At 45.9% G+C, this 24,593-nt stretch overlaps 1 protein-coding gene across 2 annotated transcripts in view; it reads left to right on the top strand.

The window, feature by feature from the left end:
* The first annotated feature begins 2,915 nt into the window (after positions 1 to 2,915).
* The window catches only part of ELAVL1 (ELAV like RNA binding protein 1), a 40,461-nt gene continuing 18,783 nt past the window's right edge, over positions 2,916 to 24,593 (top strand). For both annotated transcript variants that reach the window (XM_027472489.3, XM_027472488.3), the window contains exons 1-2: positions 2,916 to 3,069; positions 13,968 to 14,151. In XM_027472489.3, coding sequence (XP_027328290.1) covers positions 13,980 to 14,151 — 172 coding nt within the window. In that variant the 5' untranslated portion in view covers positions 2,916 to 3,069; positions 13,968 to 13,979. The remainder of the gene's footprint in view (positions 3,070 to 13,967; positions 14,152 to 24,593) is intronic.

The following is a 24,593-nucleotide window of genomic DNA, read 5'->3' as shown; positions in this document are numbered from 1 at the left end:
TACCCCTTCTCCTATCACCACATCCCCTGTCAAAAGAGTCCCTCCCCAGCTTTCCTGCAGCCCCTTCAGGTACTGGCAGGCCACTGTAAGTTCTCCCTGAAGCCTTCTCTTCTCCAGGCTGAACACCCCCAGGTCTCCCAGCCTGTCCTCATAGCAGAGCTGCTCCAGCTCCTGAGCATCCCTGTGGCCTTCTCTGGACTCGCTCTAATACGTCCACATCCTTGCGCTGGGGCTCCAGAGCTGGACACAGTGCTCCAGATGGGCTCTCATGAGCACAAGGTCACAATGTCATGAAGTCCTTACAATGCTGGCAGCTGAAAGAGTGTGCCAGGACAGCTGCTGCTTCTCAGACATCTTCCGTGTACGGCTGCTGATCACTGGTTTTAAATTAGGAGAGCATACTTGAGTTCAGTTGGCCTGCTGCTCCCACCTGTTAAGCATTCTTACCTTCCATAATACATTCACATCGTCAGATGGCTCTGCAACTATCTTTCTCCTTCCATAACCTGAAGTTTCTAGCAGGTTGTAATATGGCCAGTTATAATAATCATTTGTCCTTTTGGCAGCCAATTCAGTAACTCACTTTGCACTGATCATTTTCCTGCCATATGTGAGAAACGTATTGACAAATGGCTTCCAGTATTACCATTTGCATTGAACTTTTTTCAAGTTTCATATATCAACAAGCAGCATGACTCAACATACCTGTGAAGAGCCTGCTGTCACTTATGTTGCATCATCATAAGATGATTTCACCAGGACACCTAGCTTCACATTTATAAAATTCTAAATTAACATGAAGCCTTCTGTTTCTGACTGATGTGTTTTCACATGAGCTGAAACACTGCAATGGAAATTAATATATATCAGTAAAATGAGATAATTCCTTTAAAAATTGGCTTACAGTTTAGTGGGATAACACCTTTTAATTGTCATCACGGTTTTAATAACAAAATGTTTATATTGATAAATCAAATGATGAGTTTGAAATGTGCTGTTGTGAAATAGAGGCATCAAAGCTCTGTGCAGCAATGTCTTGTGTCCATGGCCCTATTTTTTAGTGATCTGAGACCCATCTTAGGCCCAAGAATGAGTTTGCTTAATTAAAACCTGTGTGATAGAAGAAAAAATATATAATTTGCAGTAACTGAAAGCTGCCGTTGATGTGAATGACAAAATTGTGATATTGTGGCTGGCATACATAGCAGCATGAGCAAATAACAGATGTACAAACATCTTTAATGTTTTATGGGGCCTTGAAGGATATTTCCAGACCTGTCAGGCTTGGAGTTTACATGTGAGGATTCCCCATCTGGCACTGAAAGCTACGAAAAAGAAAAAAATAAAATAAAATGGCAATGTCTCTAACATCTTTTAGTCATTAACCTCCTTGATGGACTCTTGATGCTGAATGTTACCTTCTGTTTGCTACCGTGCTGTTCAGGTCATACTGTATGGAAGATGAGGAGCCTATATTTAGTGGCCAATATAACAAGACCACTTGAAAGTGAAATCCAATCTGAAATGGATTTCTGGGCAGATAAAACAGATACCATCAGTACAATACTGTTGGAAATTTACTATAAGGGGCCTTGCAGAGGCCAAGTCAAGGTAGGTGGAGGAAATATATTTGCCTTTTTATTATGTAAATTTCCATGTGTCCCAGTGTAATTATTACTTTTCTACTCAGGCTTTGCTGCTTTATTTCAAGTTTCTGTCCTCCAGGTGGATCTTATTGCTCTTACACTGTAGGAAAAGGTTCATTGATGTGTTTTTTAGAGTTATACTACTCAACTAAATAAAGCTCAAATGATGAGTTGTCTATGAATGGCAAATAACATCACCTATTTTAATGTAGCAATGTTCTGATGTTACTTTTTGAATTTTTTTTTTGGCCAAAGCCAAGTATCTTGACATATATACAGGATTTACTAAGTCTTGCAAGCTTACAAGTATGTCACACACAAAATATACTGCTTTGTACTATGGATATTATTGCATAATGCTGTGTTACTGACAAAAGACATTTGTTTCCTGCAGAATGGTCAAATTTTACATTTAGAGACTCCAGCGCAGTAGAAAAGGGTAGATATAAAGGGATGCCCTTTCCTATCAAAAATATGCTGGCAGTGGATGGATGGAAAATTTGTGACAAGTGAGGCCCCTAAGGCCACTGCAGGACTTAGAGCATGGAAAAGAGCTGACCATCGTAGCTCCTGCTGCAGATCATCACTAGCATTTCACTTGCACAGGCACAGCTCGCATCTGAGCTGCTCACAGACACTCCTTTGTGCTCCTGTTCAGCGCAGCTCTCCCATGTGTCTGTGCTCCCCACGTCTGTGCGGCGGAAGCCTTCAGCTGACCACAAGCACCACAGCGCCTGGGGCTGTCCTGCTGGAGCTTCTCAAGCCCTTGCACTTCCCCGTGGACACGAGCGGTGCTGAAGGCCTCATCCCCAGACCACAACGGGGACAAGCCCCCCTCGCTGCTCCTAGGCCCATTCCAGCTCCTAGGCCCATTTTCTGCCCCTGGCTCCCCGCTCTGCCTCCGAAGGCCCCAGCCCTGCAGGCCGCGGCCCAGCTCCGCTCCCGGCCCTTTCCGGAGCCATCCCCGCGGGGCCCCGCCGCCCTCCCGCGGCCCCACCGCTCCCTTCAGGCTCCTATCGGAGCGGGCCGAGCCCCCTGCCCACCACCCAAGGAGGCTTCCTGGAGCCCCCCAACCCCAGAACCGGTACGAGGGGGAGTCCCCTGATGCCCACCGCCCCACACCCCCCACCACAGCCGGCCAGGCCCCAGCCCCGCTCCCCACCACAGGCCGCGGCCGCCTCACGCGTAGCGCCCCCCCCCCCCCCATAGCCCGCCGCGAGCGGCCGCCCCCGGCCGAGCTCTTGACGGACATCCCAACGAGCCAATGAGAGGCGGGGCACGTGCGCCAGGCAGCCAATGGGGCTCGGCGGGCGGGACTTGGCGGCTCGCAGGGGGGCGTGGCCGGCGGCGCTGCGAGCGGCTCTCGTTGTGCGCGCTGCGGAGCCGTTACCCCGCCGCTGCACGGCCCTGCCGAGCCCCGCAGGTGAGGCCGGAGCTCGGCCGCGGGGCAGCGGCCGCGGGGCTGCCCGCGGGGGGGGGTTCGGGGGAGAAAGCGGAGCGGGCCGGGCCCGGTCGTCGGGAGAGGGCGCGGGGCGGCGGGGAGGAGAAGGCCGCGGCGGCGAGGCCTGGGCCTGCAGGGGGAGAGCTGAGGCCTGCGGGAGGCAGGGAGGGGCCCGGCCGCGGGGGGGCGCGGGGCTGCGGCCGGCGGGGGAGGAGCGGGAGGGCCGCGGGGCCGCCGCGGGGGGAGCCGGCCCCGGGCTGAGCCGAGCCCCCCCCACACCCCCTCAGGGGGTTCCGTTTCCCACCTCGGCCGCGAGCGGCGCGGCCCCGCCGAGCGGGGGGAGGGGAAGGGAGGGGGGTTCCCGGGGGGGGGCCTCTCCGCGCCGTGCCGCTGGGGGAGGCCGCGGGGAGCTCGGGGCCGGAAGAAGTCGGGGCCGGAGCAGCGGCCCCGCTATTGTTAGCGCCGGGGGAGGCTGCCCCGCGCTGCGGCGCTGGGAAGAGGCAGGAGCGCGGCGGGGGAGGAACGGGCGGAGGGGAGGTCCCGGGGAAAGGGGGAAGGGGCGGCCTCGGGGGAGCGGTCCGTGGGGCAGCGGGTGCTGGGGGACGCGGGTGCTGGGGAGCGGGGGGGGCACTGCCAGGAGCCAGGCAGGGGCCTTGGGCCGAGGCGTGCTGAGGAAGGGAGCGGAGCTGGGGGCACAGAGCGCGGCTCCTCAGCTCCTGTAGCCCGCGCGATGGGGCAGCTGCGGAACAACAAAGGTGGGAAGAGGTGGGGAAGGTGGAGATTCGTCGCGATTACGAATTCTGGTTGGTTTTCTTGGCATAACTGGTTACTTCTCAGGGTTTCTGCGTTTCCGTTCCTTTTTCCTGGTATGCCATGAAAGTGGATGTTGACTGCTCGTATTGCTCTGCTCATACCTTTTTGAGTTCAAGGACTGTTCCCATGTACTCATGTTTTTAAGCACTTGTTTTTCCAGGTCTTTGTGAACAGTTCACAGGCTCATGTCTCTCTCTGTAAAACTGGGGCCCTGCATCTGTTTCAAAGGCTTTATCAAGCTCTTGTGATCGATGTGCTTCCTTAGATTCCCAGTATCTCCAGGGGTACATCTGTTTTGCGTGATAAAGTCTAGGTTCCTGAGCTTGAGTCTACAGCGTGATCCATTGCTCTGTGACCGGCCTAGTTTCTGTTCTGAAGCAGTATAACTGTATTTATTTGTACGATGATGTGGATGAGTCTGTGGTTTAATGATTCGTAGTGTTTGATGCTCCTGACTTATAGAACTCTGACCTGCCCCAGCAGCAGGCTCAGCACTTGGTTTGGTTGGAATGAGAGCAGGAAGTCTCAAGCTGATACTGGTATTAAATATATTGCGTAGTGAGTTTACGGCCTTAACTTATTCAGCCCTGGAGTGAGTGGTTCTGCAGCACCAGATAAAGGTGGTTATATGTGGCTTTCCTATGGGAGCTGTCTTAGGCAGTGCCAGGTTTGTGGGAGCAGTGCTAGTACTGAGCAGGCTAAAGGGAGGTGCAAATGTTGTGTGGGGCATCTTTCTGAGCTGTAATCACTTCTGTTGAATGCAGCCAGTGTTCAGTGCTGACATTAGCTTACCATGAAATGGGATCTGAGCCCTTAATTCAAGTACTTTTTCTCTTTGCTGGTTTGTGCATGTTCTGACACTTTTTCCCCCTGGAAAAACTCCTTGTCTTGACACATCAGGGCATATCATTATGTTTTCCGAATCCATTTTTTTTTAAGCTGTTAGGCCTGCCTGTTTTCTTTCCTGAAGCACTGGTCTCTGCCACGCTTCTTATTTGTTACGAGCACTCTGTGAACAGTAAAATGTTAAATTGTAAAACAAAAACAGCAACAACAACAAAAACAAAACAAAACAAAAAAAACAAAAACAAAACAAAAAACCACAAAAGCTAACAGTAAAACATAATTAGATGTTGCACAGAGTATGTGCCTTGTGGATCAGCCACCTGTAAGGATGGCAGATTCAGTTGCAGAAAACTCAAGCCTGCTGTATTTGCAGACTTGAGAAAGAAATGCTCAGAGGAGCTGCTCTTTTTGCGCTTCCAAGTACTTTCTCTAAAGCACGGAAGGCAGCTGTGGGAGATTCCCATCGATGTAAACGTTTAGGAAGAGTGATGTAGTCCCAGCATAGGAGAGGTGTTAAATTCTGCCTTCTGCTTAGAATGGGTAAGGGCACTTCTACTTTTTGATGTGCGGCTCTATGATCTAGGCACCTGCAAGCTTCAAACTGCTGGCCTAAATGATCCATGTGATTATACAACATTGTTTTATGTAGGTGATGTGTGCAAAAATAGACTGTAAGCTTCTTTTGGTTGTTTTTTTGGGGCGTAGGGTGGAAATAAACTATGCTTAGAAGGCAGACATTCTTTGTGTATGTGATTTTTGCTTTTTTGTTTGTTTTTCAGTGTTAGTAGCAGTGGCATAGTAAGTATAAATTACAATGTTCCTCTCGCCCACTGCTTCCATTGCTGCCTTGTAGGAGTGCAGCAGCGAGTTCTGGTGTCTCATCAAGCCTTCAGAGATGGATTTCCAGCTGCTTGTGTTGTGCTGGTGAGCCAGCAGGATGCCATCTCCTCCTCTTGGTACTTCATTTCCCATTCTATCCCATCAAAGTGAAAGTACCAGCTGCTAATCCAAGGATGGATCAGTGTGGGGGACAGCTGTTCTCAAAATGTGTCTGGAATCTGTAGTTTTTATGTCCTCCCCTCACCTACTGCAAATGTCCTGTGCATAGGGAAGGAGTTGTTCACGAATGTTTTCTCTCCAGCACAGTTCTTGTCTCTAGATGATTTTTGGACAGTCAAACAACTTGGCAGCATCTGTAACAAGGAAGATGGCAGCATATTTTTATTTTTTCCTATGTTTGTAGTAAACAGGTAAGATCATCTCAGCTAGAAAAAGTTGTCCAGCTGAGTCTTCCCTGCTGAGGAACTCCGTTATGTTGACTGTCAGCATCTCTGTCCCAGTGACAACAGCCGCGGAAGGTGTTGACGTGAAGCCCTGAGCAGAGCTCTGAGCCTGCTTTCTCTGGCAAGGCTTACTGTTAACCTTGAAAGACGGGGAAATCTCAGATCGAGCTGCAGTTGTTTCATATCTGAGCTGCAAAATTTCCAACTGGCCCTTGTTTGTACATATCAAGCAGAGATGATGTCGGGAGGCCCCAGTCCTCCCTTTCATGTTAAAGCAGCAGAGAGTGGTAATTATGGCCAGTCCTTATCTGATTTCTGACAGCATCCTAACTATGATTAATTTTACTCCTGTGAATTGAGTTAGTTCATCAGATTGGTGGCAAAATGAGGTCACTCCTCAGAAGAATGTAGCTTATTTTTTGTCCTCAAATGCGTACGTCTCTGGATGTCACTCAAAACACTGCCAGAAACATTTAACAGTCAGTGTATGGACACGAATAAAAAAACTTAAAAGCTTTTTTTAGGCAAATCTGATCGTCAAAGAATATGCAAAACTATTTTTTAAATATTTAAATTATGATAGTTGGGATTTGTTACCTGGTAATACACTTGTAATAATATAAGTGTATGTCCAAACTTGCAAAAAAGAACTTAAAATTTGTTGTACTAGAAACCATTGATAGAGCAAATGGAAATGAAGTCTGTTGAAATGCAGTAATAGATTTTGGTAATAGCCACTTCAGCTTCTGTAGAGAGAATATTTTATCAGAACTGAGAAGAATGTTGGAATTTTAAAAACAGTCAAGCTAAGAGGGGGGAGGAAGTGTCTTCATTCCAAGATCGAGAAGGGGGTGAGAAATCAGTAAAAGAGATCTATTAACAGTGAGAAATCTGCAGGACTGGCAAGCAGACGCAGTTCAATTGCCAGATTAACAAAAAGAGCTTACATGTTAGTGTGAAAGGAACAAAAGGAAGATACCCCAACAAGTTCAATTTATGTGGCTTAACACTCGGAGTTTCGGTGTAAAAGAACCTTCCTGGGTAGGTTAAAAGGCAAACTTTCTTTAAAAAAAAAAAAAAAAAGTGAGCTGCACTAGCATGTCTCAGTAGGCTGTGTGGGTTTTCTTCCGGGGAGAAGAGAAATGAAGTACAAATGCCGAGTAATTCAAACTGAAAACAAAATTTAAATTTGTCCTATTTGCCAGTTTGAAGCATTAGCCATGGGGGAGAGGAATTCAGAGACAGCTACGCAGGGGGGAGCACTGTGGACAAGAAAGAGAAATAGGGTAACAGTACGGTTTGTGGTAAGGACGGACACCTCGCTTTCTGCTTTTGAGTTCTCATGTGCTCTCAGACGCTGTGCCTTGAGGTTCAGGAAAATGGCAGTTCCAAGGCAGTGCAGGAGTCGTGCTCAGGAAACGCGGTAGCTGCCAATCGGCCGGAGCACTGCAGGCAAGATGTGATGTCCACGTTCCTCCTTCATGGCCGTGGACTTGTTTGGGTAACGGCATCGGGCACCTCTCAAATGTGGGTGCACTACTCCATATCTAAATTAATTTATTTGTAAGAAAATTCATCACCTGTCTTTGCAAGTATATTAAAATAATCTGATAAAAGATTTAAGAGAGATTCTGGAGCGTGACCTGTATTGTACATGCACGTACTGGGGTAATCTTTTGTGTTTAGTTACCAGGTTAAATTGAAGCTTTCTCCCCACGTTTTCTTCTTGAATTGAAGAGAGAAGCTTGGGCCTTGGCTTTTGGTGTTGAGTCAAGGCTGAAGCCCTCAGCTGTTTGGAGTAACAGTGTGTGAACACCAGGCAGGTGGAACGGCACTGGCCTGGCGCTGCGCTGCCACTGATGCGCTCAGGTGTCCGTGTGGGGTGCAGTGTGGAGAGCTGTTGGGGATAGGAGAGGAATTTGTGTAGAGAGTAGAAAAGGGTTTCTTGGAGATTGCGGGTAAAGAATCTTTGGTATTCATAAAACCAAAGGATCTAGATCAAGAAATGGGGAGAGGTATTCTGGCTGTGGAGCACTGAAAACTTTTTTTTCTGGAGGCATGTAGGCCTGGTGGAGTTCTTCTATTGGATTTGTTTGGCACTTTCATTGACATAGTAGTGTCCTTTCTGTTCTATTTTGGGTGCGATCTCCAAGGAAGACAGTTCAGTGGCTTCAAAATTGAGTGGTAGCTTGTTATCTGCATCTGCATCACCCATGGCTTACAGGGGGGAGGTAAGGCAACAAATACCATCCATGAGCTGAAGAAACATGGGGAAATCTCTTTGTATAGCCCTAATGTTCTCCTTGAAGCACCCGTTCAAGATCCTTGAAGTCAATCAGTATATTTAAGAATAAACCCTTGAGACTGAAGTCTGAGCTTTCAAGACAGCCGACCATCAGACCTCTGCCAGCACCGTTCATCTCGGTGCAGGCACCAGTGTTAACCCCAACAAGGGGCCTGACTTCTCTGCTGCACTGTACCTGCTGGCCTGAGGTGTTGGGTCAGGGACCTGTGTCAGCACCCTTGGATCTGAGTGCCTTTCAGGTGTGTTTTGGGAACTGCTGTGCCTAATGGGATCCATTCCCAGTTACCTAGGGAAGGTGCCACGAACACCGTGCCCCGGTACTGTACCGCGTCTGCCTGGCTCCCTTTGGCCAGGTGTCAGATACTGGTGTAGCCTTCGTGCTTCTGATATCAGAGACGAGTATGTTCAAAGAGCTCTGACCTTGGGTTCAGCACCGCTGGTGTTAGCTCTCACCTGTGCACCTGCAGTGCTGCACAGCCTTCGCTTTCTGGAGAGCTACGTTGTGGGAGTGAGAATTGCTCGGTTGCTGGAGTGATAAGGCTGCCTGGATTTAATGAAAGTGCCAGCTGCTGGTGTGAAGGAGCACAGAACTCGTTGCTCAGGGGAGAATTTTAGGCCTTCCTATGTTCTGCAGTACCTAATAACATTCACGTTATCATCTGTAATCTGTTGAGGTGCCTGCATTCAGGTTTGTGAGCCCGGTGGTCGTTGAACGCCTTTGCAGACCCATAGACAAGGGGAAGGTACAGTGAGCCTCTCAACGGTGCATCTTCAGGATCAGGCATCTTGAGAATATTCCTACGTAGGCCTTCCTTGTAGGACTGCCTTCTTAGCAAACATCTTGCAGTGAAAGACTTAATAGCTCTGAATCACAGGATTTTCGGTGCAGACACCGAGTTCCACTTGGAAAAAGCTGCTCTTGGTCTGTTGCCAGAGCTATTTGTGTCACTTTTCTTTTAAACCTTCTGGGATCTTCTGCACCTTTGAGAAGGTGATCGTCAGGGTCATTGCAATGTTTCCAGGAAAAAAAAAAAAAAGAATATTATGCTGGAGAGCTTTTCAGTCTGGTCATGAGAAGGCAGACCTGGCTGTGGATGAATGAGCAGTCTTTGAAGCAGATAATAAAGTGCTGGGCTATGTGAATTTGAGCACATCCAAAATTAAAGGAAGATTAAGGCATGGTGCATATGGCTCCTGTTGCAACCTTGACCTCCTAAATTTGAGGGAAAACAAGCATTTATAAGGCTGCGTTATTTTACACAGATTTTCATTTTAGGAACTGCGTTATGGTGGAACTTAGTCTTACAGTTTCCTTTTGGGGATGGGGGACATGGAACTGAAGGTGTTTTTTGGGAAGGCTGCTGGGTGCCTCGGCAGTCTCATCACAGGTAGCCTTCCCAGGGGGAACTGGTAAGCCTGAAGATCCTTCCTGAGGTAAGCCTTCTTTCCTCCCTCGTCCCACAGCTGAGCGTGTAAGCGCGTTCACGCTTCTGGCTTGTGTCAACAAGGACTGACAACCATCAGGTAATGGTTACAGGCTGAGGTTGGGCTCTGGGCCTGGTTCTAATCTTACATCTCTGTTGACGTTACTTGATTGCTCTTGCTTTGAATAAGAAACATTGGGAGCTTGCTCACATTTCTCTCAATGTGAGAAGAAACAAAGAAAAATTTCTTCTTCAGTGGGAGCGGAATTAAAAACTTGGTTTCTGACATAGCATTTCTCATTTCCTCCATACCGACCATTTTATATGGCTTTTTGGGAATTCTTTTCATTATGCAAAGGTAAATAATTCTTCAGGGGCTGTTTGTATTCACACTGACATGAGATCTGTTCACCGCCAGCGCAGGGAGCAATTTCCAGCTGGCTTCCAGGATGGCCAGGAGGTATTTGGTGAGTGGTTAGGAAGGAAGGAGCATCTCATCAGCCCTCTGCTCCTTCTCCTTTCTACTATGTCGCTATCACTTCTGCATGTTTTGTTCCTGGTATCCCCCGAAAACATTTGCCAGGCCTTTATGCAAGGGCTTCCCGGAAGTTTTTTCTGATGTCTGAGGAGCAGCAGATGGAAGGCTTCCTTCCCAGGCCTTACTGCTTCTGAATCGACAATGCTCTGGGTACGCCGTGTTTATCACAGGGCACAGAGCTGCTAAGGATTGCAGGCAGGGAGGTTAGAGGCAGTGGTAAAATGATTTAAAGTTGATAGCCAGTTGCCAAACTCCTGTGAGTTTTGCTTAGTGCCAGAGCCTGGTAGCTTGCCTCCGTGGTGTGCTGGGGAGTTCCCTCTGCTTGGTATCTGACTGGGGGGCCTCCTGCTGTAGGCAGGGTGTACCTGGGAGGATTTAAGTGTCTGCTTTTGGAAATCATTGAAATACACAGCAACTTCGTAAACTTGTTGAGAGGAGAATCTTGGTGGCGGGAAGGATTTGTTGCATCTCGGGCAAATTTGGTGGGGTGTGAAGGAAACCTGAATCTTCGTACTCAAAGCTAGAAAAATCTCATCTCTGCTTCTTTATTTATTAAATACTCTTACCTGTAGTGTTTCGCTTTCATATTCAACCTGTTGGTGTGTTGTGTGCCTAGGGCTTGAATTTCGGGCAGGACGAAGGCAAACAAAGTTGCCTCCCATTACAAGAATTTTGAAAAACATTTAAGTCATGTGGTTTTATAGCTCCTGTGATGGGTGAAGAAGGTTCATGTGTTGGAGTGTCATTTAGCAGAATAGGAAACTGGTTTTGGGGCTTGTGCTCATGCAGTTCTGGCAGAGCAGGAAGGGAACCTGTATGTAATGATATAATTTCACAGCACAGCTGAGACAACCTGACGGCTAGAAATCATCGGAAGGGGGGAGGCTCTTCCCCTGCCTTTAGCTTTCCAGCTCTCCTCCTGCTGTCCTATCCTCTGGCATTAGCTCTGCTGCTTATCTTGTGAGGAAAGCAGATTAAAATTGCTGACGCAGCAGAAATGCTTCCCTCCTGGTGCAGTTTTCCACAGTTTTAGCGATAGGGCTGGGTCGTGCTGTGGGCAGAGGGGCTGCCCTTGCTCACACAGCCCTGGGGGCAGAAGGCTGATCAGCGGGGTGGGCGGCGAGTTTCCGAGCTGCCGGCTGTCGGGTTGCTTCAAACTGTACTGTGAAAAATCAGGGACTCAATTTCAGTGTATACTGTGCTAAATCTCAAATTAACATAACTTTAATAGCGATTTATTCTAAAAACGGTGCACTCTGTTTTTTCCCATTAAATAGCCTGACTTTGATAAGAAGGAAGCATGAAATAAGTGCCAGACAGGACTTAACAGCTATTGGAGAAGGGACTGGAAATCCCTACCTAAAGGAAGTGTTCCTGATCCGAATTTGTGATTTTTTGCCTCTTTCTGATTCTCCATCGAGCTGACAGCAGCAGTGCGGGTGCTGGACGTCGTTAAACTTCAGCAGGCCACGATCTGTGAAACAAAGCAGTGCACTGTGTCTGCTCGGGCCCTTAGCGAGCAGGGGCTGGAGCTTCACCGCAATCTGCGAGCCCCTAATAAATCCATGGCTGTGTGGCAGCGTTAAGTCACCTTACCTGAGAAGCGTGTGCGTTCATCTGAGCGCTTCTAGCCCAGCTTAATACCTAACTAAGTTGGCAGACACGGCCGGCACTGACACGTGGTGCTGCGAGGCTTGCTGACTCACTGCACCAGGACGGGCCAGGAGCTTTTGCATCCGCTGAGCCGGTGCTTCATGGCGTAAAATGTCCCTTTCAGGTGGGGTTGGCTGTTCCTTGGGTAATGTGAGCGCTATGGAGGGGATACTTGCCTCAGACGACCTTGTCAGCTGGGTTCTCAAGGAAGCAGTTGCTTTTGTACAGCATCTTGTGTGGTTCTTTTGGCCAACCGAGCACATTGCGGCTCTATTAAGTCAATACAAAGCTCATCTTTGAGCCTGTGGTGATGAATTTCTCTGCAGTAGCGCTGTGAGTTTTGGTGAGCGGCAGATTTTGTGTTGAACTTGGAAGATTTGCGCTAATTCTTCAGGAGGGAGCTACAGTCGTGAGGCTGCTGCCGAGTTCCTGGTGCTGAGATTTGTCATCGGGCTGGCTGCTCACTGTTTCTTTTGGACATTAACGAACTGCTATGCTTAACGCTTGGATCTCTTGGTGTAGCATTCATTTACTTACATTCTGGAAACACTGGTATAAATCTGAATTTACAGAGGTGGAAAACGGAGTATAGCGAGCAGAGGCTATTAGCCAAGCAAGTGCTGCTAATTTGACGTTGGTATTTTGCTAATGGTGCTCCTGTAGCGAGCACTTGGACTGAATGCCTTTATTGTAAAATCCATATCGCCCTTATTAGCGGAGTCTGGACTGGAAGCACGTTCATACTTCAGCATTATGGCAACTGTTTGGTGTGTGTTGACGTCTGTATGCTGCTGCTGGGTCTAGGTGTTTGGATTCTGTGGCAGAACGCACAAATGGGGCTGCCGTGAAAGAGGAGCGCTGAGCCGAGCATCAGGAGGCCCTGAATTCACCACGGGTTTTGAGCAGTGCTATAATTCCACGTGCTTCACAGCTGTCTGTTCTTAAGAGCTGTTAACCAAAACTACGTTGTTTTGGAGCAAGAATTGTGCAGCGCTCTCAGGCAGAGGGGATGGAAAAATGGCTGAGAACCCGAGTCCAGAATCGTCGGGCGACCAAGCTTCCTGGTGCCAGTGGCTTCCAGCACGAACGTGCCTGTCCGGGCTTCCCAAATCTGCCAGGCATCACCTTTTTTCTGCTCCAGGAATAGGGCTTAAGTATCCTGATTTTGAATATTTCAAAGCAGCTGCAAAAGCACTTTTAAATGTCTAGTATTTTGGCAGGCCGTGAAGAACGAGCAGCTGGGCTCTGTTGGGAGTTGGAGCTGTAGATGTTCTGTGGATCCGAAACTTCAGCCTCCAGCCCCTGCTGATGGCTGAGTAAGGCAGGGGCTGTCTTCATGGGATGGAATGTCAGGGTGTTTTTCAAGGCTTTCTTTAAAAAGGTGCAAAAATAGAAACTATGAAATACACAGCATGCACTGGAGTTAATGTTCTGGTACAGATGAGTCTGTTTCATGTGTGCAATTAAGTGCTCACCAAAAGACAGCCATTTAATAATAACAGTGTCTTAAAATGCGTGTAAAGGAGAAAACATCTAGAAGATAAACGGCTGCTGGCTGAAATGCTGAACTGCGTCTAGTGGGTCTGGCTGCTGCTCGGCTCCGTGTAAGAGTTTTGGGCAGAAAGCTGGAATTAAGGTTGGCGGTTTTAATTCTGTCAAGTCAAGTGCTCTGAAATGGGGAACCTGATTTTGAACTGTTTTGAGTGCTTTGCTGTTTGCAGGAATGTGTACAAAATCTGTCACAGTGCTTTCTGTCTACGTTTTAAAAAAAAAAAAAAAGACTTGAGCTCTTTAATGGTACGTGGCTTTCTAAAATGCCATGCTTGCTAGCTTGAAAGAATGAATTGTTCTGGGGTTTTCAACAGAAAATGTTTTGTTTTACAAGTGGAAAAAATATGTACGGTTGAAACAGTTGCTTGTTGTCAGTTTTCTAAAACATTCAAGCTTACTTCAGGTGGAGAAAGTTTGGCTTATTCAAACAAAGTTCTGGAACTTATTTGTGATTTTTCTCTTTGCAGATATATTATAAAATGTCTAATGGTTATGAAGATCACATGGCTGAAGATTGCAGGGATGATATTGGTAGAACAAATTTAATTGTGAACTACCTCCCTCAGAACATGACGCAAGATGAGTTGCGGAGTCTATTTAGCAGTATTGGCGAAGTCGAATCTGCAAAACTTATTCGGGACAAAGTTGCAGGTATAATATAAAAATAATGTGTTTTTTTACTTTGTGGTAAAGTGCTCAACCAAATGCCTGAAAGCAATTTAATGTAGAGTATCTAATTTTTGCAAGCGTGTGTAACTACTGATGTGAAGACATACAACTAGAGTGATGTTATGCATAACACTCACTATCTAGTCTTATTTAGGATACTTCAGGCTAAATTCATAGGTTTTTGTAAAAGGTTAAAGGTTACAATAAAATTTCTACGTTTCAGCATCAGTCTGCATATCTGCAGGCTGAACTTGGTCCCTAACTTACTCGCTTTTCCTACAGTCTGAGCTTTTTTGGCACTAATTTACTTCCTTGCATATCAGAAAAAAATATGCAAGTAAATTGATTCTATTTTGATCAGTAAAAAGATGTGTGGTATGCGTCTGAAATTGTTGTAGGCCTTATCATTCTTCAGGAGTTTAACTCTTAAGTTCTTTAAATAGGATTGTTAGTAGTAGCTTTAGAAAAAAACAAGGAATGAAATATTTAGTTTGTGAAATATGTTTACTTAGAAACAGACAAGTGCTGGCAGAGCAGCTGGTTTCATAAGCTGGATCTGTTTACTTGCAGGAGTTTTTTATCTGCTCTGTCAGGATGTTTTAATCCTTGTCCTGTTCAAATCTGTGTTTACAAATTCTGGTTATTCTCGCTCAGAATTCACGGAATCTTTGATTTAGTGGGAGATAACAATCATTATTGCTGTAAATAAAAGTATTTGTGCTGCTCACTAGTTGTGCATGCTTGTTTGTTCTTGGCACGCAGATGGAATTTTCTGCTGCATGTGCTCAATCTTGTATTTCAGATTCTAACAGTACTGATTTAAATCGTTATTTAACTCATGCCAAACAAGCCTGAAACTACTTCACCGTAAAAACTGCAAGAAAGCTGATAAAATGCGTGAAAATTCATTGTGTTATTCTAACTAACATTATTTTATATGTTTCATAGTAGAAATGAGAACTGAATAATGAAAACCTTAGAATGTACTTTCAGCATGGCTTCTCCAATGTCTGTCTTCTCACCTGAAAGAAATCTCAAGACCTAGCTTCATGTGATAGTGCCCTACCAAAATCTGTACTTACGGACTGTATGAGTAAACTTGTCATGAAATAGTTCCACAAAATAGTGTTTTCTTTGAATACTGAGCTATCCAAGTACTTAGCCTAGATGTTGTCAGTTTGCAATGCTTAGATGTAGAGGTTTGCTTTGGAGTCTACTTTTGCAAGGAAATAAGGCCATTTGTTTTACTGATAGCAAGTTATTCACTAAATGACATAGGTAATCCACACCACACCGTAGGCTTTTAAATAAGTGCAAAATCTTCTGTATGGGTTGTGAGGATATTTTAAATGGGAAACAAAGCACGTTAACTGAAGTCTCAAGAGTTTAAGACTGTTCCCTGTAGTATCATATACTCTGGTAAAGTCTTATTAACTTTAAATTACCCATAAATTACCATATTCCAAGTTAAAGACCAACATAGGTGCTCCTGTGCTTCAGGTTTTTCTTAACAACCCTCAAAGAATCAAAAGTAAAAGTCTTCTTAGTTTGTATGCAGTCCTTGAGTGCCTGCATACAAAACCTTCACTCTTTAAAGTGATTGAAAATGTTTAAGTCTGCATGGCATATGTTAATTAAGCCACTTCTTTTGTTGCCTCCCTAATTTTTCATTCACGTGCAATGCTGTTAGCCACAATTCCAAGTCATCTTCATGCTTGTTGATTGTTTTAGAATACCAGTGACTAAGAATCAGCTTCTTCAGGAACCTTCTAAAGATACCACTTCACTTTTTTTTTTCCCCTTCATGTTTGCCTTACAATCTGTATATATCTGTGTTGTAAAACTCTACCAATCAGCCCCTGAAAAGAGCAGTCTTGCAGCAGAATTCTGCTTTCCTCATGCCAACAATTGCATTTGTATGGACCCCACTGAGACTCATGGTAGACAAGCAGGAAATCAGAACTGCAGAAAAATCTGTTTAGCTCCATGGCTCTGTTTTCTCTGAGGGTAGATAAATTGTAATATTGGCACATAAGAGGCAGTGGAGCTGTGTGAGCAGGACAGGAGGGAGGTAACCTCTCTTTTCATGGCAAAGTTTTAAATCGGTTTAGTTGCTTTATTGACTGTATTTGTAGAATTAAAATCAATGTTTGATAACACTTCTTTTTTCATGCATGAGGTTGTCTTTATAAAATTAAGAGTAACTCTTTGAAATTGCTACAATTTTTATCCTTTACTTTGCTGTTGATAAACACCAAAGGAATTGAAAGTAGCAGTAAATTTACTAAAATAGTAAATGTAGTAAATTTACTACAGTAAATTGTAGTGTCAATTTACATCCCTTACTCTGAATTTCCTGCACTGTGTACACGTGGCTTATAGGAGTTGGCAAAAGTATGACTATACGCTTGCTTTGTTGTTCAAGCCATAACTTCTTATTTTATTTCTGCAGTGGCAGTAAAGAGATGTTTGTGCACAGTAGATGAATGTTAGACAGGGTGCAAGGCTCTCGTTGCAGTTTCAGCTCTTCCTGATCATGCTGGTGAGTTAAGGTGCTGGTGTCTACGTCCTCCAGTCTGTGTGCTGAATTCCTCAGCATTTCCAGACATGGCTTTGCTTCAGTTATGAAGAGCCAGTCAGTAATCAGCATCTCTACTCTCAGGTGCAACAAGCAAATCTTGGACTGTAGCTCTGTTGCTCACTGTACTTGTATTTATTGTGATCGTCCAGGATTTTCATACAAAGAAGTCTGTAGAACTCATGTTGGATATTGTTCTTCGTCAGGTTTCAAGACTAGCACCAGCTCAGAGCCCCAGGGAAACATTAGAAGGTCACTTCTCAATATGGTATTGCACAGTGTCAAGTCTGAGATTTTACTTTTCATCTTTGTTGTGTCTCCTGGCCTTTTTGATTTATTGCTGAGGCTTGTGAGTAGCCATTGGCTCCGTTCAGCTGAAGACCACCCTGTGTGTGGTTCTGGTTCATGAGGCTGCGAGCAAGGAAAAGTGCTGGGGTTTGTCTGATCTTTCTGCACTGACGAGGCTGTAGCCCTCTAGCACTGACTTCAGACATCCTGGTCCCAAACTTGTGCTTGTACTGATCTCCTGCCCAGCAATGTGCAGATCCCTGTGGGATCTGTTTAGTGCTTGTGGCACTCGTGACCCTCCTTCGAGTATCTGGTGACAATTTTGCTGTGTGCACCTCTGTCAGAGCTCTGTCTGATGGCAGCGGATCTGGTTAGGAGAGGGAGGCATCCAGGGTCTTGAGGCTTCTTATTCCATCCCTCACATCTCTTAAACTGCTTGAGGAGGAAATAAGATTCCTACTGGAGGAAATACACGACGTGATCCTTAAGAGTGTGCCAGAAACTCCATACCAATCAGCGACCAAAATGCAGCCACCTCTCTGCAGACACTGGAAGGAAACAGTGGGCTTCCTCGTGGCAATCCGTTTGCTTCTGCAAGTCTGAGGTCTGATGGAGCTCACTGATGTTGACCTCGATCAGCAGCAATAAAGGATGAAGGTAGCACTCCATCACTGCTGAAAAATGTGGAGTAGATGGGACGTTTTGTGATGACTTGTCATGATTGTGTACAGCAATCTGGAGTCCCTCTCAAAGAATACTGTCATCATAGCTCACTCGTACTGCAGGTGTACGTGACCTGTTGCTTATAGGATCAAAACAATCACTTGATAGCTGGAATTATAGGAACTGATGTGCATGCATCTTTTCACTGCCTTGTCCCTTTCATAAGATCTTATCTGGAAGACCCTTTCATAGAAAATACGCAACCTAAACCAGAAATAAATGGTGCCCCTAAGCTTTTAAAGCATAAAGGGGAGGAGGGCTTAATTCAACAGCCTTCAGATGCTGAAAGGCAGTAAGTAGCTCCAGCTCACGTGGTGGGGAGATTGCTCATTTTGCTAGTGCAGCGGCTTCCAGTCTACTAACAGAACTCTTAATTATTCTTGTCTTGTGGAAAGTGTTCAAGTATTCTCTTTGGCTGAAATTGTTCTCTTTTGCATGGAAAACAACTACGGTATTGTGTAGTTTTTGCTGTTAACTGTGGAATTGAAATGCATCATTATCCTGGATTTTTTTTTTCTAGCTTTTTAATCACATTTACTGGTATGCAATTTCTTTAAGTGCACATTCCAGAACACCTAGCAACAGCGGTTAACTTAATGAGAAGTGCAAACAGTTTGCAGATAAATAGGCCAAATACTTAAGAAGTTAACACCCTTCTAGTTTTGCCAGCTTCACTTGGTTTCCTTTATCATCAGGTCGGCCATGTAAACTACCTCGGAGGTAATAACTGAGTTCTAGCAAGGGTATGGGGATATCCCGAATACAAACATTGCCTGACTTCAAGTGTGTTCAGAGCACAGCAGAAGCAGCAGCGGGTGCAGCAGTTTCTGGGCTCTGCTTCTCAATGTTCGGGGAACTTTGTGGGTTGTCAGAGGACTGGTGGGAACCCTTTGAGGAACTTGAACGTATGAAGCTGCCAGGGAAGGACAGCTGGAGGAGGAGACCTTGGCTTCCAGCAGCTCTGAGCTCTGTCAGCTGTCCTTGATCAGAGGTGTTGGGTTGGAGCTTTTGTTCCAGCTGACCCCTGGTTGGGTCCAGCCCGGAGCACAGCTCCCAGAGCACTGCAGACAGACAAAACAGCACGGATCGGGGTTAGGGCTGTGTTGGGACCAACCTGTGTGCTCGGCAGCGGGGTGATGTGCTGCGTGGTCTCCAGCAGTCGCTTGAGCAGCCATCCCTGCAGGTTACAGAGGCCTGGACTGGAAAAGAGCTACAGTGAGGGTACAGCTCAGCAGGTTTTGGGCTGCAGGGGGTGCCTGGGGCCTCTTACATAGGCTGCCTGGGAGAGATGGTCTTAGAGCTGCTGGAGGACTGGTGTCACCGTGTAAAGGACCTGTGGGTGGATTGAAATCCAGTCTCTGAGGTTGGTGATCTTCAGCACAAGTCCAGCTGAAGGCCAGTCACTAGTGAAGTATCGAGATGTTTGGTGATGGGGGCAGTCCTGTTAAAAATGTGGTAGAGCCCACCCACAGCGTGTCTGCAGGTGGTACAACGCTGGGAGGAGCAGCTGATATCGCACGTGGTCATGCAGCTATTCGGAGGGACCTTGGTGATGTTTTCTGTAAGCATTATGTCTGAACTGGCATAATGGAGGGTGACTTCTGCTGCCTTAGCGTTATTGGTATCCTTGCTCTCTGGAGAAATTGAGGGGTGTAAATATATTCATGCTCAGTATCCCTCCTCACCTTATGTAGGCACGTAGGGTCACCAGGGCCAACACAAGTTAGCTGTGCTCCCCGTTGTATGAAATATTCCGCTTCACAAGAGCAGACATCTTCAATTCGTTTGCTTTTCTTCTTTTCCCCCACCAAACCACAAAAAATAAGCCATATTGCAAAATCTTTAATTGTACTCTAATGTTTCTTAATATGTTTTTATGTGCAGTTATTGTTCTGCATCACATTACAGCACTTGAATTCTCTGCCAGTGGAGAAGCAGTACGTTTCTGCAGAATAAGGATTTAGTTCATCTTAACCTACAATCGTATTGACTCTGAACACTTGGCGGGGTTTTGCACTATAATGTTTACAGGAAAGAAATGTCATTAGAAAAGTTTATTCTTAAATGGATAAGGGGGACTTTTTTCAGGCCATGGCTTATCGAGTAGTCAGGCTTTCATTCTAACCACTGATGAACAAAATCTGTCCTAAAGTTTTAAAGAAATCAGATTTTACGGTAAGTAGGCAAGGCATTTTTTTTCCCCTAAGACTTCCTCAGGAAATCAGCCTGTGGTGTTCATGCACAATTCTGGGCCTGGTATTTTCTGTGTTCACTTTACAAATCCTTTTCACTTCACAGCATCTTGGATGTGACTGCAGTTCATCTGGAAAAAGAGCCCTGGAGCAACTTAAATTAAATCTCAATAGAAAAATGTCATGGAAATGAGAGAAAGAAGAAAATATAAAAAGAATACATAGAGATGGATGTGTGGAAGGGCTTCATTAAATTAAAGCAACTTCTAATATTAAATCTTCTGTTTTCAGGATTTAAAGCTGGCACTATTACTGCAAATGGTCAAAATTTTAAATATTGTGGTGTTAGTGACATCCCTGGAAGTCTCTTTGTCCCTTTGATCCAGGTTAAGACCAGACTTATATCAAGTTTGCGTTGTAGTTTTTGACTTTTTTGTTTGAAGCGTCTGTTTGTATTGCTTGGAGTCATCTTTGTTTCAAGGCAAATTCCACTTATTTTGCAAATGGAGGAGAGGCCACGTTGCTGTAATTCCAGACGTTATCCTGAGCTGTTTGAAGGTCAGGCTTTTGGAACCTGCTAAACACTGTTTTGCCCCTAAACTCCCATAAATGTGACTGTTTGTCTTTCAGCCACAGGACAGGCAGTAGCTTTGTGTGCTGCTTTGTGAATCCACATGAAGCAGTGGGGGCACATTTTGTATTTGAAAGTTGTTACCAATAAAACTAGATGTTATTTTGTTTCATTCCTAGCTCCTTTCTGTTGCAATCAAAAGCCTTTTCAGTAAGATGCACTGGTTTTAAGTCTTAAGTAGAAGCAGGAATTGAGTCAGATAGAAACTATAACAAAGCTGAGGTCGGTCACTGTGGAAGAAAAGTACTGGGCTGTTGCGTTGACACCGACCATAGGAGCTTACAAAGGGTAAACATCTCGGAAATACTTGCATAGAACCTGAGCTTTTGCCTTTGTGTCCTAAGGGGTATGCTTACAGGTAGCATCGATCCAACCACTTCAGTCTTACAACAGGGCAGTGCTTTGCAGATGGCAGAAGTTAGGCACAGCACCAGGCTGTCCGGCTGGCTGGAGCTTTGCCCTCAGCCTGACAACAACCTGATTCCATGGGATTTCTGCAGTGCTCTCGGTGTCTGTATGACCAACGATAGTTTTGGACAGCATTTATGATTAAACTGGAGATGAAGCAGAAGGGTTAAAATTCAGAATGATTAATTGTAGCTTGAAGAAGTTACTCTGGTTAATAAAATACTTATTTCCTTTATCAAAATGCTGAGTACAAGACTAGAATGTTTTGTTGGGCAATGTGAACGTGCCCTTCTAGGTGCTATTCTAGTACCTGTGCTAAAGCTGCTCTACCTCTTAGTTCTGACATGAGCAGCATGTTTTCCAGTCCTCTGGGACTTAATGTGGTCACTGTGGTATAAATGGGCCAGAACGGGTGCATTTCAAGCAACTTAGGAGAATCACTGATGAAGCCAGTTCTAAGGACCTTGCTGAAGAACGGAAGATGAGGCCTGGGGTAACTAGATCAGGTGAAGTTTGGGATCAGGCTGTGGGCTTTTAGCTTCAGATTGATTTTGGAGAGGCTGAGATGCATCATCTGTATCTTTGCTGAAGGTCTGGGGTGTTCGCTGTGTTCTCACGAGTACGCTGTGAGCGTGGTGCTGTGGGGAGGCTTGGTCAGCATGGATTTGCAATGCAGAACGATGCCCTTCTGCTGTTACTTCTGAAAGCTGGCGATTGAATACTTGAATAAAATGGTTGCTTGCTTCCAAAAAACGGGTTTTGAGAGAAGTCCTTCAAGAAGCTGCTTCCCCCTCCTCCAGTCTTTGTAAGGATGCTTTGTGGTATGGAAACAAAACCTTTGTGGTATGGAAAACAAAAACTCTAAAGCCAAGTCAAGCAGAACCTGCAGGGCTGGCATGTTCCTTACTGAGGCTGGTATCTTGAATATTAAAATGAGAAGGGGGTTAAAAGCTGGTGCAGAGGTAACTAGGGCTGAAGGACATCAGGAGGAGTTGGAAAGCAGCATAATCTCCTGAGGCTGGGGGACAAAAAAAACCCTTTCATAAATCCTTAGGTATGTTACGTCCCTACTGAGGTGAAGTATGCATGTGGACTGTCGGCACAAAAAGGCCTTTGGTGGAACTGGAAAGGCCCCAAGGCCACGTTAACCTGAGGGTTCCTCGTTCTGTCCTTGGGACCATAGCTGGGTGGCCACCTACGTCCAGCATCCTGCTCGGAGCAGAGTGAACTGTAAGGTCAGGCCGGGTTACTCTGGGTCTGGCTTTGAATACATTCAAGCTTGGAAATTGTCCCCCTGAACATCACGGTGGTCCTTAGCTGAGCTTGCCTCAGGTCATTGAAGTCTTTCCTGTATTTGGGCGCAGGAATTACTGTGAGCAGTATTTCAGATGTTGTAAAGTGAGTGTTGAGTGAGGGGGGATGATCCTTTCCCCTTCCTTCATGCTTCCTTCTGCTTAGCACGATGCAGGGTGCCCTTAACCTTCTGTGTCCTAGTGCACTGCTGGCTCATGCTCGCCATGCTCTGTACCATGACTCCATGACTCCATCGAGCACAGTTTGGAAAGCTTGCTGAAGATGAAGGGAACAGCAGCCACTGCTCTTCCCTTGTCCACAAATCCAGTCCTCCTGTCCAAAGGCAGTCAGGTTGGGCAGGCATGGTTTGTCCCTGGGATGTTCGTGCTGACCCAACCATGCTGTCTGCATCTCCTCAGAAACGTGTCCCTGGAGGACTTGCTCCATGATTTTCCTGGAACCATAGTGAGGCCAACCAGCCTGTGGTGACCTGGGCTGTTCTTTGTGCTCTCTTGAAGGTGGACTTAGCTCTTGTCCATCTGCAGTTGCTGGGGACCTCGTCCAGTTCCCATGACCTTTCAAAGTTACTGTTCCCTCCAATTTTCTTTTTTTCCCCCTTTTTTTTTTCCCAGCTTTCCTTGCAAGTCTCAACTTCAGTTCAATTTTGGCTTCCCTGGAACCAAGTGGACTGTTTCTAAATTTCTTTCCTTGCAGGCTGTCTCTTCTTCGTCTCCTGCATGCTGCTTGTTTGCCTTGGAGCTCTGCCACGAATTCCCTGCTTAGCCAGGCTCTGCTGACACGTCCACTTGTTTTCCTGAGTTCTAGGTTGGTCAATTCTGGTAGATTTGAACCCAACAGCATTCCCAGTCCTTAGCATCCAATACCATCTTCCAGACCCAGTGAGATTAATGGTATGTCTTCAAACACTGGTTTCTGACTAAGCCATCTCTCGTGCTTGGGCTTTGACACCTTCCGTGGCAGCCAGGCTGCATTTCTGCTGGGTGTTTGCCAGCCACGTGGGAGAAATAGTGTTGGGTGATCAAAGGGGTGTGGATGGACTGAAGAGGGCAAGTCCTGCAGCCTGAGCTATTTGTGTCTCCCCTGTTTGCTTCAAGACATTATTTGCACCTCAGCATCATGTCCAAGCTGAGGAGTGGAAGAAATGTCTCTGTTGGGTTCCTCAAAGGAGTTCTTAGAAGGGCTGTGGAGCTACCAAATAATGCTCACCGGTAAGTGGGTGGCATCAAATTCGAGTAACAGGGGAAGATGTAGTGGTGAAAAAGATGCAGTAGTTTGTCTGTGCTCATGTATGGGAACACGTGGTGACCTAGCTCTGAAGTAATTGTCAGCATATCCACTGCCTATGGGCAGCTTTGCATTTCTGGTTTGTGTTGAAGCTGCCGAGGGGTCAGGGATTCCTCCAACAAAAACCAGTAACCCTTATTAGCAGCATCCCTGGCTGGTGAACACTGCAGTTGGAAGACAATGTTTTGCCCTTAGGGATAAGCATTTCTAAAGCAAAAACACTGGTTTTAGTCACTGGCAGGTTATTTCAGGTCTTTTTGGCAGTCCTGTGCTTTGTTCGCTCTATAGATGACAGCTTTTAGAATGAGTTGGATGAGGATGAAGCTGTGTGGTGTGTATTGTGCTGAGGCATGCTTCCACCGAGTCGGCAAATGGTGGCTGGTCAACTCGCACTGCTTGCTTGGGTTTGAATTCCTCTTTTAATTACGAGCTTTTTAATTCTTTAATTAACCAATTTAGTAAGCAGTTACCACAAACACTTGAGGAAATAAAGAAACTCGGTAATTACAGCAGTAATTCCTCCATGTAAAAATCTATGCGTGATTGGGAAGGAGGCTGGAAATGAGGATGAGCAAGGGAGCTTTGCTGTAATGTGAACTTCATGTGCCTTTGTTGCATGCTCTGATGTGGTTTCTCTTCCACTCAAACCATTTCATCAGTGGTGTTGCCAGAACTGCTGTTCAATTAAGCCCCTGATTTGCTAGGCTGGAGAGTAACACACAAGCCATGGCTATTGTTACTCACCGGGGTCAATTGGTATGGACGCTGCAGGAGTTTAAATAAAACTTGGTTGCATGTGGTCAGGTCTGGAGGCTGATGCTTTAACCCTGCCTCAATCTGACATCCAGTTGCTGTTGAAATGACAGCAGCTTTTGACAGAAGCTTATTGAGAGACTGGAAGCTGGTCTGTATCTTTCCCCTTAAATCAGTAGCTCGTTCCATTGGCACCTAAAATGTTGCTTTGCTTTTATTAAGATTTTTTTTCTAGGTATGCTGTAACAGGCTG

This window comes from Anas platyrhynchos, chromosome 29 (assembly GCF_047663525.1).
Source record: "Anas platyrhynchos isolate ZD024472 breed Pekin duck chromosome 29, IASCAAS_PekinDuck_T2T, whole genome shotgun sequence".
Classification (NCBI taxonomy): domain Eukaryota; kingdom Metazoa; phylum Chordata; class Aves; order Anseriformes; family Anatidae; genus Anas; species Anas platyrhynchos.
This window is presented reverse-complemented; position numbering and strand designations above follow the sequence as displayed.